This window comes from Podarcis muralis, chromosome 13 (assembly GCF_964188315.1).
Source record: "Podarcis muralis chromosome 13, rPodMur119.hap1.1, whole genome shotgun sequence".
Lineage (NCBI taxonomy): Eukaryota > Metazoa > Chordata > Lepidosauria > Squamata > Lacertidae > Podarcis > Podarcis muralis.
Window position 1 is genome coordinate 35,703,021 of NC_135667.1, and position 13,009 is coordinate 35,716,029.

Genomic DNA, 13,009 nt, shown 5'->3' on the forward strand with positions numbered 1-13,009 from the left:
TCACAGATGGTCCGGGAAGACCAGGGAAACCTCTCTCGCCTCTTTGTCCAGGAAGACCAACCACACCACGCTGTCCAGCAATACCTTGTGGGCCAGGAGTACCAGGTGCACCCTAAAGGAGGAAAACGGACATGAGCATGAGATGTCGAGAGAAGCTCCTGGCTGGAAAAACACATTTCGTTTTTGCCAGCATTATGCTGCACTGCAGAAGAGTTGGAGGCGAGCTGGGCCTCAGCAAGCAGTGGACTAGCAACAGCATAACCCAGACACTATGGAAGGATGTGTGGATCCAAAATTGGCCTCCATGGTCACTTACAGACTCACTGTTAAACCGTGTTTATGAAAGACAATCTTACTCAGCTACAAGTGATCGCCGAAGAAGAAGGAAGACCCCAGACAGGCTGGGAAATAAAAACATGGTGGGCTTGCTTGAAGGAGAAGAACTGTTGGATGTCCTGACTCCACATTGTGAGTAATGCCCATGAGGCTTTCTACCCTTGCCTAAAGGAACCCACACCTTGTTGTATCTTGGCTGGCTAGGGGATTTTTCTTCAGGCTCTCTTTAAGCAAAGTGTGACCACACATGGCAAGGACCACCTTTTCTACTGAAACACACCCCACATTAAAAAACCCAAACACTTGGCAAGCAACAATCTGAACGAATGGATCTGGTCTATAATGTAGGCAGCCATTATGTGGCATTTCAACGATGCTCACTAGAACATCGCCACTGAAGAGGTGCAGCCGTAAAGATCTGCACAAGCAGTGGGAAATTCCAAAGCCAATTTAAGGCAGAGAAATCGTTAACATGGCAGCTGGGCTGCCATCAGGGAGCCAGATGTTGCGACAGGGAGATAACCCCATGGAGGAGGGCCCAAGTTTGGCTTGAGCAACCCCGTTCAAGAGGAATGAAAGGTAAGAGGTGGCATTTACTTACAGCAGGTCCATCGGAACCAGGAGAGCCCTTCTCGCCGGGAGGTCCGGGTGGGCCAGCAGGTCCAGCTTCACCAGGGCGTCCAGCAGGTCCAGTCTCACCACGGGGTCCTTTGGCACCTTCCTTTCCACCAGGGCCTGGGGGGCCGGGAAGGCCGGTGTTACCCTTTGGGGAAAAGAAAAGAGGACAAGAAAATCAGTGACACTCACAGGCCATGTGTTGAGTTTGGGAACAGTGGCCCCCAAATGAAGCATCTTTGAGGAAGGACCCCCACCCCACCCCAGTGAGGTTCTAGTGGGTCACTGAGAATGAGAAGGAGTTTCCATCCCATCAGCTAGTTTTTGCATTCAATTGTATGTTCCTAGAGACAGCCAAAAGCTTGGGCCACTGCATTTCGAAATCAGGTGCAGCTCCAAGTAGAGCAAACTGAAACGAAAAGCCTGCCCGTGCTTATGTGACAGCGTCATTTAAATGCTTTGGTTTGCTCCAGCAAATCCTGTGTACTGCAGTTTCGGCAAGGATGCTGAGAACTTAATGCTAAAAGACCCTTGGCCTCTCCTCCCCAGCTGCAATTCCACGAAGAAGGAATGGCCATTAAGATAGTGGTATAAACATACCTAGAGATTCTTGTGTGCCATGATAATCCATAAGGCCCAATAATTTCTGCTGTGTCTGAAGGCTGGATTTTTTTTATTGTGGGGGGGATGGGGCTAAAAATTGGGGGGGACGGGACTGGATATCCAGTTTGCAAACTTGGGAATATAAAAATAAAAGTGGATGTACAAAGACTACTTGAAGGGGGTTGGACTAGATCACTCTTGTGGTCCCTTCCAACTTTTCCAATTCTATGATTCTATAAGGAATGCTTCTGGTTCGGACTAAAACCATTGTTTATATTTAGATATGAATTGATTCAGCACTATTCTCAATCTGTATCTTTTCTACCTTATGGCCCTCTTTCCCCATCCTCTCTGCTGCCGAGAGAGTCAACATATATCTTTGTAGGTCCTCTAATGTAGGCTCTAAGGGACTTCCTACTGAGCATCCTCTCCCACCACCAGCCACCTGCGGGTTGTGTAACAGCTTTCTAAATTGTTGCCCACAATGCTGGCATGTGTGTGTTTTGTGGTTGGGTACTTACAGATGGGCCAGGGGGTCCGACTCTTCCAGCAGCTCCGGGGAATCCAGTAGCACCCTATGAAAGGAACAGAAGAGAAGGTTCCTTTTCAATAACTCCTCCCATACCAAGCAGGAGCTGTACGTGTGATTCTAACACAGATTCCCCACTCAGTAGGATCCTGCAATGGATTTCGTCTTAATTTTCGGCAACCTCTTTGCAATGCCAAAGCTCCTTGCCACAGAAAGATAATGATAATCTCAGCTCTTCTAGCATCTTGTTACTACTGTTTCCGGGTATGCAGAAAAAGGGTGCCAATTTTATTTTATTTTATTATTTGTTTCTACCAGCTAGAGATCCTCACACATCATGCAGCTAAACCAGTTTGGATGACGTGATCGAGGTTAATTGCATTGCAATCAGCTCAGGCTTAATTTCAGCCTAAAACCTGCCGGTGGCAAGCTCTGGAATGTGATTCCCCCACCCCCTTCTTGTGTGTTAGATGAGTTTAGGCTAGCTAGTGAGAGCCTCTGAACATATACAGAGACTTTTCCTCACCACGGCGTAGCTGGTCTGCTGTGGATACCAATTAACTATGTTGGATCAGGTGCTAAAGAGCCCTGTCTTGCCCACCTCACATAGACCGTGATCTTTCTGGGCAGAGGTTGCACGATCCCTTCTGTGGTTCATTTCTGCAACCCACTGCTGCAGTGGAGAGCTGTATTAGTTTTCTAACCCATGGTCTCCTTTAAATGTCCTAGGGTGATGAACTGGGAGCGATTTCCTTAGGATGTGAAAACTCTGGGTTTCGAACATGAATGCATTTTTGACTCGCACCCAGCTTAAGAATGCAGAAGAAGAAGGTACTCACAGGGGGTCCTGCACTTCCACGAGCACCTTTGGGTCCAGGAGCACCAACAGCACCCTGCAACAGGTGGGAGGGAGACAGCGTTAAGCCAAAGGCTGATGGAAGGTGATGGGTTCACAAAAGAGATTGGGCTGTAACAAGAGGGTCACTTACAGCAGGTCCGGGAGGTCCAGTGGCACCAGCAGGTCCGGGAGGACCAGCATCGCCTTTAGCACCAGCATCACCTTGTTCACCTTTAGCACCAGGTTGTCCATCAGTACCCTGTGGAGGTAAGAGCAGAGCAGGTGGTGGTGAGTTACAGAAGGATGGAAAAGGAAAGATGTAGCTACTTAAGATGGAAGATATTAATGGATCTTTCTCTGCATCGTCCAAGTACATCTGACTAAATGATCTCATTGTGCCAGAGGAGGTTGGACCACGTTGCTTCTGATAATCCACCAGGTGTGAATCAAACAGGAAGAGGCAGCATGAGAAGCAAGGTTTGCTCAACCTGGAACGGGGAGGGTGCAAATGGAGAGGGGGTTTCTCAATCAGGTTTGGGAGATTCAGTTCCCAGTCTCTCTCAGTTACATAGTGGAGTCAACCCGGTTGCAGTTCAGCTTGGGACATGGGGAAATCCAGGTTCAAATGCCCACTCCTCAGCTTTGGGTTCAAGCATCACCTTTCTCTCAGTTTAATCAACCTCTGGGGATTTGTTGGGAAGACAAAGAGGATGAGCACTTGCAAAGCAATTGGAAGATCCATATGTCGTCAAGAAACAGCATGGAAGCCAAATCTACTTGTGATTTACTGTCTTGACTGAGCCAGTTCTTTTTAGTGGCTCTACACTCAAGTTCACCCAGTTCTGGAAAATACTCCTAAAATGGATTCACGTAGGACATGGAGGATTGCTCTCTGGGCTCCTATTTTATTTATTTTAATCGTACCCTACCTTGTTCTCCAAAGGACCTCAAGGTGGCAATGAAAGTGGTAAAAGGCACTGAAAAAGGCACTGCTGGGTTGAATTTGCCACCCCAACAGTGCACTAATTAACGCCTGCTTGATTGCTGTAGTTAGGAGGAAGGTAAGGGAGAACTGAATTGTTCTTCCAAGCCTTATGAGGAACAGTTGAAGGAACTGTGCATGTTTAGCCTGGGAAAGAGGAGACTGAGAGAAGGTATGATAGTCATCTTCAAATATCTCAAGGGCTGTCACGTGGAAGATGGAGGAAGCTTGCTTTCTCCTGCTCTGGAGGGTAGGACTTGGATCAATGGCTTCAAGTTACAAGAGAGGAGATTCCAACTAAACATCAGCAAAAACCTGACAGTAAGAGTTGTTCTACAGTGGAAAGGTCTCCCTGGGAAGGTGGTGGACTCTCCTTCCTTGGAGATTTATACGCAGAGGTTGGATGGCCGTCTGTCATGGATGCTTTAGCTGAGATCCCTGCATTGCAGGGAGAGTTGGACTAGATGAACCTTAGGATCCCTCCAGCTCTACAGTTCTATGATTCTATGAATATACCCCAAATTTGGACTATTTTATTTACTTTATGAGTGCAATGCCTGGAACGTATCACTTTCTCCTACCAGAGATCACTTGATAACAATCTACAGGTGCTTCTGGTCACCAACCTTGCCTGTCAACTGTTGTCGCTTGTTTGCCACAATGTGCATCAACATGGAAGGGTTGTCCACTCTGCACCTGACACCCAACATGCAACGAATCAACAGTTTGATGAGAACTGAACACTTGTCATCATACTCACAGGGGGGCCGGCAAATCCAGCGGGTCCGGCAGGGCCAGGCTCACCACGATCTCCCTGGGGAGGGAAAAGAGACAAATGCATTTGGTCAGTGGTGATGAGAGGAAGGGTCAAAGGACGAGAGAAGGTGATAAGAATGAGATCCCTGTGTTGCAGGGGGTTGGACTAGATAACCCTTGGGGTACCTTCCAACTCTACAATTCTGTGTTTCAAGGATGGAAAAGAAAGTACTTACGGGAGCACCACGAGCACCAGTGGGACCAGCAGGACCAGCAGGACCAGCTTCACCCTGGTTGAGGAAGAAAAGAAATAGAGATGAGGTTAAGCTCCAGGGAACCAGGAGGAACCACAAAAGGCACTGTAACACAAGTAGGAAAAAAGCACCAAAAAATCCCAGGATGCATAGCTCAGTCAGTCAAACATGAGACTCTTAATCTCAGGGTTGTAGGTTTGAGTCCCACATTGGATGAAAGATTCCTGCATTGCAGAAGGTTGAACACAAGATGACCCTTGTGGTCCCTCTTCCAATTCTACAAATCTGTGATCTAAAGCTGCATAATCCTACCAGTTAGTTACGTTCCTCTCTTATACCTTGCTACTCTCACCAGGTTGGATAAATGCCTCATTTTCTACTCATGTTCCCACTGCCTCGCATGGACGCCTAAGTTCAACATGTGAATTCAAAAACATGAACCGTTTGCCTACATATCTAGCAGAGAGAGAGAGAGAGCCGTTGAGTATTATGGTATGAAAACAGGAGGGGGAAAGCTTATTAGTGACAAGTTGGAAGAACAAAATTGGGGAAGGATGGGGAAGGATCCTAGCTCAGTGGTAGAGTGAATCCTCTGTAAGCAAAGGTCCTCCAAAGGGTTGATCCCTGATACCTGCCTGAAACCCTGGAGAGGTGGTGCCACTCATTGTGGACAATACTAAGCTAGATGGATCAATGGCACTTGGATTGTATGTGGCTGGAGAGGGGAGACTGGAAGGCTGGTCATACCTTTCAGCCTAGCCTATTCGTAGGACCTGAAAGCATCCCTAAATGGTATACATAATATAGCAGGTTGAGCTGGGGAAATCCTTTAACTGTGTAGTCAGGGTGGCCTGTGAGACAATGTGACCTGCAGATGATCACCGGTCGGCCCATCACTCTCATCCATGCAATTCTGCAGGCAAAAAGAAGCCCTTTGTCCCCATGTGTTCTTTCCACAGCCAACAACTTTCATCCAGTGTCCTTCCCACAGGCAGAACAAACTGTTGTGGAGGTTGTAGCCTCAGCCAGCAATGGGTGCCCAGGTGGCATCAAGTGAATAAGGTGAGGAGGAAGGGGCTAAGCTCTTCTCCCCAGTGCTCCACTCCAGATTGACCTATCACTGAATCTAGTTGCTGGCCACTGTTTTAATTTCAAACTAGCCCCTGTCAAATCAGCTCTGGTCCATGTGGACATGAGCTAGAAAGGTTCCGATACAGAGCAACATTCCACTAGCCTCTTGCTCTCTGCCCAAGCCTAGCCCAGGTGACCTCATAGAGATTGAGGGCTTCAGATGAAGCCAGTCATCATAGGCTAAAATCCCAGGATCAGGATCCAATAAGGGGGCACAGTGCTGAGATTCTCATACTTAGAATTTCTTGGGAAAGGGGGCTGTCCCCATGGCTGCCCTATTCTGGCCATCAGCATGTAGGGTGGGGATGCTGAGCTGACTAGAAAGGGCCAGATTGGATCTCTGCATCCCTACGCCATCAGAACACCTGGTTAGGAAAGAGTTTCCTCTGTCTCTCCACTGCATGCTTTGCAAAGGAGTGGCGTCAAAGCCCAAGTCGGAAGACACCAAATAGATCCCAGCTCATTCACAAATTCGTTAAAACACCAGAAAATGCACATAGACATCTGACAATTGGAGATCACTAGACCTTTTTTCTGGAAAAGAGGTACATAAAGTCAGTGGAGCACTTGCCTTGTCACCAGGAGCACCAGAAGGTCCAGGTGGGCCAATAGGTCCAGTCAATCCTCTAAGTCCATCCTTGCCAGGAGCACCATCAGCACCTTTGGGACCAGTGTCACCCTAGGAGGAAGGAGAAACAGAGCAGACCATGAAGCACTGAAAGGAACAGGCTGGTGCAAGAACTGGGAGGAAGAACTCTGTGTTGATGATACAATGTGTCTCATATCCAAAGGTCTTGAAAGAGATCTGACCATCTAGCAGAATCTGCATTAGGATGTCAAGCCGAGTTTGGCACGAGGGAATTTATCTCAAGGAAGCTGATGGAAGAAGGACTAGGTGATGGATAGCACCCCGAGATCTGCCCTTCATTCCAAACTTTTAGGCCAACCCTGAAGGCAAAACCCTGCAAGCCAGAGGTGGGGGAAACTGTGCCCCTCCAGATGTTGAGTTTCTATTCATCCCCAGCCAGCATGGATGATGGTCAGGGATGCTGGCAGCTATAGTCCAGCAACATCTGGAGGGCTGCATCAACCATCCTCTTGCTTTGGCCATATAGAAGGGAAGAGTCGTCTGCCCACTGGATATTTTAAGGAGGGGAGTTTCTAAATACCAGCGAGCAGAATTTAATATTATCTTCCTGTTCCTTATTTCCCACATTACGATTCTGCCAGCAGTCTACTTCAAGTAGAGGAAGGTCTGGGGGCAGATCACAGGCTTTGGATGGAGAAGGCCCTAGGTTAGATTTCTGCCTTTTTTCATTTTTTAAAAAAGGATCCCATGTGCTGGGAGTGGGAAATGTCTCAGCCAGATATGGTGGAGCTATGTCGCCAGCTGAAATAGACAGAGTACTGGGCTTGATGGACCGATTCCCTGACTCAGTGTAAGGCAACTTCAGATGTTACTTTTCCACACACTTCCCACCCAATTGAAATGGTGTGTTACAAAGCCAATCAAGAGCCCAGTGCATTTTCCTATCACTTTTTTTACCATCTAAAAGTCCTGTTTTGGAGGGAAGTGGGTGTGTTGCCAAACAACACCAAACACACTTCAACTGCACAGCCTGAGTTTGTTGGCGTGCAGGTAAATCCCACCAGCAAAACAGCAACAGCCTTGCAAGTGACCTCCTGTTTTTATTAAGTCTTCCATCCACTGGCCCCCTATGACCCTCATATGAACCTGTGGGCATGAGGATCTGTGTCAAGATTATCTCTGCGCAGTTGCAGTAATGGTGGTTCGTCGTGAAAGTGGGCTGGAGAGAGATACGAGGAGAAGTTGTTGCCATTGTTGTTTGCTTGTTCGCCTTCTTTATAGGTCGGTTAAGTTACTGAGCTGCCATTTTGATGGCATTGTTTCCAAGGACCAGATACTTACTCTGTCTCCCTTGGCACCAGGCAGACCAGCAGCACCACGTTCGCCAGGCATACCCTGAAGGCCAGCAGGACCTTGGTTTCCAGGGGCGCCAGGAGCACCAGCATCACCCTAGAGGAGCAGAGCCAAACAAACACATATCAGAAACAGAGCTAAGATATCAGGCCCAGCATAGATGGCAGCACCTAATCCCTTCTGAATTCTGTCTGTCTGCCTCATACACATTTGCAAAACAACATTTATTTATTTTTTCAGATTTTCAGTCTGTATGCTAGGGAAGAAGAGCCTTGTTGCACCCAGGAAGGCAGTGATTCAGAGGGATTGGGTAGATGATACTAAGGATTCCTGAACATGCCCATGCCAAGGCAAATCCATTTCTTTCTTATTTGCTTTAGGGTGCAGAAGTTGCTTTGCTTGGAGTGAAATGTGCCTCTAGGTGCTGAAGGGAGAAAGAAGGTCCCAGAGCTTGTCCCATATGGTCTGGCTAACGTAATAAGGTAGCAGAATGGAAGCTGGGTTCTGCTTCATGGCAGATGCTTGGTTGGATTCCAAAACTTAGCTCAGCCCTGATGAAATGAAACAGCTCAGCTGTGGGCCTCTACTCCTGATTTGCCCAATATCCTTATAACGTGTGTGTGTGTGTGTGTGTGTGTGTGTGTGTGTGTGTGTGTGGAGATGCACTATTATTAAGATACATAAGCTCATAAGAGGATCCCGAATACTACAGGTGCTCCCACTCTGTCTTAAGCTGGTGGGCACTGTACATCACCTTGGTTGAGAAAACAGGAGGTGTGAGGGGATGCTTCAGAAGGCATAGATTATTTCCTTCACCTCTTGATTTATAGATGTTTAGTTGCCTACGTGGCTCAAAACCTAACTCTGACCATTTGAAAAAAATCCCAAGCATCCAAGACAGATTTTTATATTTGTCATGCAAGATATTTTCAAGGAAGAAAAAGGACATGAATAATAATAAGCGATGGACTACATCCTATCATGCACCCTTACCTTAGCACCATCGTTACCAGGAGCACCATTAGAACCACGGGCACCCTGAGGACCTGGAGGGCCTTGGACACCACGTTCACCGGGGAAACCTCTCTCGCCCTAGAGGGGGGAAAGAGATCTGGTTAGAACTCCAGCATCACAGTAAACAGCAGCGGACCAATGAAAATACATATGGAAGACCAGTATGGAGAAGAAGATCTTCACTTACTCTTGCACCAGAGGGACCAGGAGGACCAACGTCACCAGGGACACCCTATCAGAAGAAGAAAAATCATTGGTTAATGAATCTTTGACATCCAGGTGTCATAGATAACACAAAATGGGGCTGATGGATGGTCCCGCTGTGCAGCAATGGGGGTGAATTTTGCTGCTTCACGGCTGAGGACTATGTGGACTTATGGTCCCTTTGAGTTGTGGAATTCTAGAAGGAACAGCTCAAGTCTGAAGTGGGAGGATTTGTGCAGTGTGGGCAGGCTCTCTAGCATATGAAAGCATGGAGGAAAGCAGACAACATGATGAGAAGCATCTAGATATTCTCTTCTGCCTGGTAGGAGACAATTCAGGAGGTATGCATTGTAAACCTCCCTTGACGGCTTCTCCAAAACTGCACATTGGAAACATGAGCGGACAGGATCTGAAGATGGGCTCTTTTAAAATGCCAACTTCAGCCGCAGAATATTAGCATGAATTTCAGGCTCCTGGGTATCAAAAAGCCCTGTGCGTTTTGAATCATCAAGTTGTGTCCAATCCAATGGCTTACTGAAAGAGTCACTAGGCCTAAACTAAGGACTTCACTCGTTTCAGCATCTCTTCACCTCGCTGAGACAACATCCCCTTGAGCAACAAAAAGCATCAAGTATCTACAGTGCTTCGAATGCCTGAAATCCCAGTTTTAGTCCAAGCAATCAACCCTATCTCTAGTAGGAGAAGGACATGGGGGAGAAACAGATCTGCTGCCAGCAATATGGGAGGTTTCTATGGCCATTGGGCCATGCAAAAGGAAAATATTTACTTCCCGCCCTCCTATATACATCTTTGCATGTGCTCTGGATTTTTATTGTTGGCCAGTCAACTGGAAGCATGGCACTGGAAGCATCATATGGGAGAAGCGTCATATGAAAAGCAGGCATAGAACGAACTCTGCTGTGATTGCACAGCTTCCAATTCATTCCGTGCAAAGGGTGCATGTGGTTCTCAGAAGGTTACCGGATAGATTCAGCACAAGCACTGTCCTGTTTTTTTGCAAGGACTAAAGAAAGCCACCCGAGCTAAGGGATTCTAAACTTCATGGTCCTGAAAGGAAGGAGCAAACTTTGCCTGCTGAAATTCCCTCCAGCTATTCCAAGGAGGAGAAACCTCATCCTGCTGTGTGCGGGCACATGTAGATTGTGAATAACCAAGCAGAAAAAGCTAAGTGGGGAGAAGCTTGACCATCCGGTTCTCCTCAAGGTATCCTTACGCCTTTCTATCGTATGGTGTAAGTACTGCATTCTGTCTGAAGGTATTCAGGAAGGCAGATGCAAATGCCATATCTATATGTAAAGCGAGGCTTACTGGAGAGCCAGAATGCTCAGATCAGACCCTAAGCTACCTATCTCCGAACCCAGTAGTCTCTTCTTCACATTTCTCTATGTGCAGCCTCATTTCTTACCTGTTCACCAGGCTTTCCAGATTCACCAGGGGCGCCTGCAGGACCGGGAAGACCCTGTAAGAGAAAACCAGAGAGGGAGAAGGAGTTAGATTAGGAACTGAAATCTTGCTTTTCAAAGAGGTTAGCTATATCTATCCTATAATTTGATCACCCACAATTATTTTGTGTGTGTGCACAAGCACAGGCATTGATGCCTGTTGTCATGGTTTCTGCATAGTTAAATTTCCCAGCTTTCCTTTATTCTTCTTGTCTTGATTTGAAGAACATATTTGCATGTTGTACCTGTCAAATTATTATACTGTTGCCTCCCACTCCTTCCAGAAAATTTGCAAATAAATCTGAAAACCTGAAGCGAAGGAGCAGGTTTAAGCATGCAAAATGCAGAAATGCGCTATTTTTGCATCGTTTATTGTTATCCCTGAAGTTTCTTCCCCATCCAGCCGGCTTCCAAATTTGGAGTTTTGCTGTGGCAGAAAATACACACACAGTTCTGTATGTGCCTCTATTCATGGAAAGCTTTTTTTTTTTACCTGGAATCCGGGAGCTCCACCGGGACCTTGTTCACCTCTTTCTCCAGCAGGGCCCTGGGATGAGAAGCAAAGGAAAGTTCAAAGGTTGGTAGGCTTCAAAAAGTGGTTTCCTATAATAGCCATCAATGGTACAGAAAGCGGGATCAGGGAAGAATTCATACTTACACTTGGGCCAGGAGGTCCCTGGGCACCAGTTTCACCATCTTTACCAGGAGCACCCTGCAAGGGAGAAGAGGATCAAAAAGGCAGAGATGAGAGTATCTGGATGGACTCTTCGGAGAACAGTCTACATAGAAAGCACTTCATCATTTTTCTATTCCTGTGTCCAGGTCTTCTGAATTCATTGCATTGACTTCCTTGTCGCTCTATACCACTGTCAAACTTGCAGCCTCTAACGTCTATGCGCTGCTCTTCTTTGTGTGACTCTCCACAGAAATGCATCTCATCTGTGATTTGTCCTTAGTAAAGCCTTCCCAGAGCTTCGCCTTGCTTGCTCCTCCACTGCTCTCTGACTGGCTTGTGGGATAAAGGCCCAGGACAAATGTATCAGTCCCCAACCTCTCCCTCTGCTCTCAGCCTTCTCTGTTACATAGATTGAAAGCTAGGGTTGTGATCACGTCTATGTTCTATTGTCAGGTATGGGAGTTGCCCTCTCCCTTCCGGTGGTTCACTGATAAGAATTAACGAGATTTATAGTCCTTTTATTGCAGCATTCTGTTACTAGCACAAAGAGGCAACCCTCTGCAAGGATATCAGTTGCCTACTCTGACTCCTCCCCACTTCCGCAGCAAGAAGTGTGCCAAAGGGAAGTACCCCCCCCTGCGTCTCCTTTGTTTTCTGACACGCTCGGACCTCGAAGTTTGGAGGGAGGGAGGGTGTTGTCCCCCCACTCTCGACTGATGTATCGTCCAGCTGCTCCCTCCCTTCTGGTTGCTTAGCTACTATCTCATAGCTGGGTAGCTCCTCTCTAACTGTGCAGCTTCTGTGTCTACCTGTCTCTCTGCTTCTGGAAACACTGGAAGCAGGCAGGGTCAAATATTTCCCCTCCTCTTCCGTTGCGAACTGATCTCCCTGCATTTGAATTCCCCAGTCTTCTGATCCAGACCAGCCCCTGACATCTATATAGTGTCTTGGTGTCAAATCCATCTCCTTGCCACCACGGGGCTTGCTGTAGCGAACAAGTGCCCAAGATTTCTTGCTTTCATCTAAAAATCCCTGTGCAGGTGCATAGCTGTATCTGAACCTGGCTGCAGAGGGCATTAAGCAAAATACTTACAACAGCACCAGTAGGTCCAGGAGCACCTCTCTCGCCAGGTTTGCCAGGTTCGCCCTAGAAAAAGAAGGGGACAAAGGGGGTCATTTCAGAGACAGGACTGACAACTTGACAAGCAGTGAGCAAGAAGATATTTGTAGCAGTGGGACTCCATTGCACTCTTTGGGTCATACTAGAACGAGTCAAATCCAGGGTATGTGTATGCTGTGTTCAAAATTTGGACCACAAATGGATACAACCATTTATGGGGAAACCACAGAGCCTGCATGTTGCTGCATTCTTGGGAATGATTTTTAGCTTTATTTTGCAAAACCATAATGAACAAGGAGCCATAACTTGTCTTGTGTGCCCACTGCTCATACTGAATCCTTGGCCTGCAACTGTTTTACCACATACCCAGAACAGAATCACTGCAATGATCTGCTTAATTCTAAGGTCCAATGCAAGAACTGAAGATTCAGTTCTGGAAAGGGAGCCATCTAAACCATCAAACCATGCTGATGCCCCATGGCAGTAACTGCAGATGCAGAACCAAAACCAAGAACAGAAATGACCAATATTTTTGGTCTTTATAAA

General features: G+C 47.1%; 1 protein-coding gene across 1 annotated transcript in view; it reads right to left on the bottom strand.

Annotated features, from left to right (window-relative positions):
* Positions 1 to 13,009, bottom strand: part of COL1A1 (collagen type I alpha 1 chain) — a 46,230-nt gene that overhangs the window by 13,678 nt on the left and 19,543 nt on the right. Inside the window, exons 26-40 of the mRNA XM_028701833.2 lie at positions 12,437 to 12,490; positions 11,326 to 11,379; positions 11,161 to 11,214; positions 10,631 to 10,684; positions 9,188 to 9,232; positions 8,980 to 9,078; positions 7,975 to 8,082; positions 6,616 to 6,723; positions 4,896 to 4,949; positions 4,664 to 4,717; positions 3,073 to 3,180; positions 2,923 to 2,976; positions 2,076 to 2,129; positions 938 to 1,099; positions 5 to 112 (exon numbers count right to left, since the gene is read on the bottom strand). Coding sequence (XP_028557666.2) covers positions 5 to 112; positions 938 to 1,099; positions 2,076 to 2,129; positions 2,923 to 2,976; positions 3,073 to 3,180; positions 4,664 to 4,717; positions 4,896 to 4,949; positions 6,616 to 6,723; positions 7,975 to 8,082; positions 8,980 to 9,078; positions 9,188 to 9,232; positions 10,631 to 10,684; positions 11,161 to 11,214; positions 11,326 to 11,379; positions 12,437 to 12,490 — 1,170 coding nt within the window. The remainder of the gene's footprint in view (positions 1 to 4; positions 113 to 937; positions 1,100 to 2,075; positions 2,130 to 2,922; positions 2,977 to 3,072; positions 3,181 to 4,663; positions 4,718 to 4,895; positions 4,950 to 6,615; positions 6,724 to 7,974; positions 8,083 to 8,979; positions 9,079 to 9,187; positions 9,233 to 10,630; positions 10,685 to 11,160; positions 11,215 to 11,325; positions 11,380 to 12,436; positions 12,491 to 13,009) is intronic.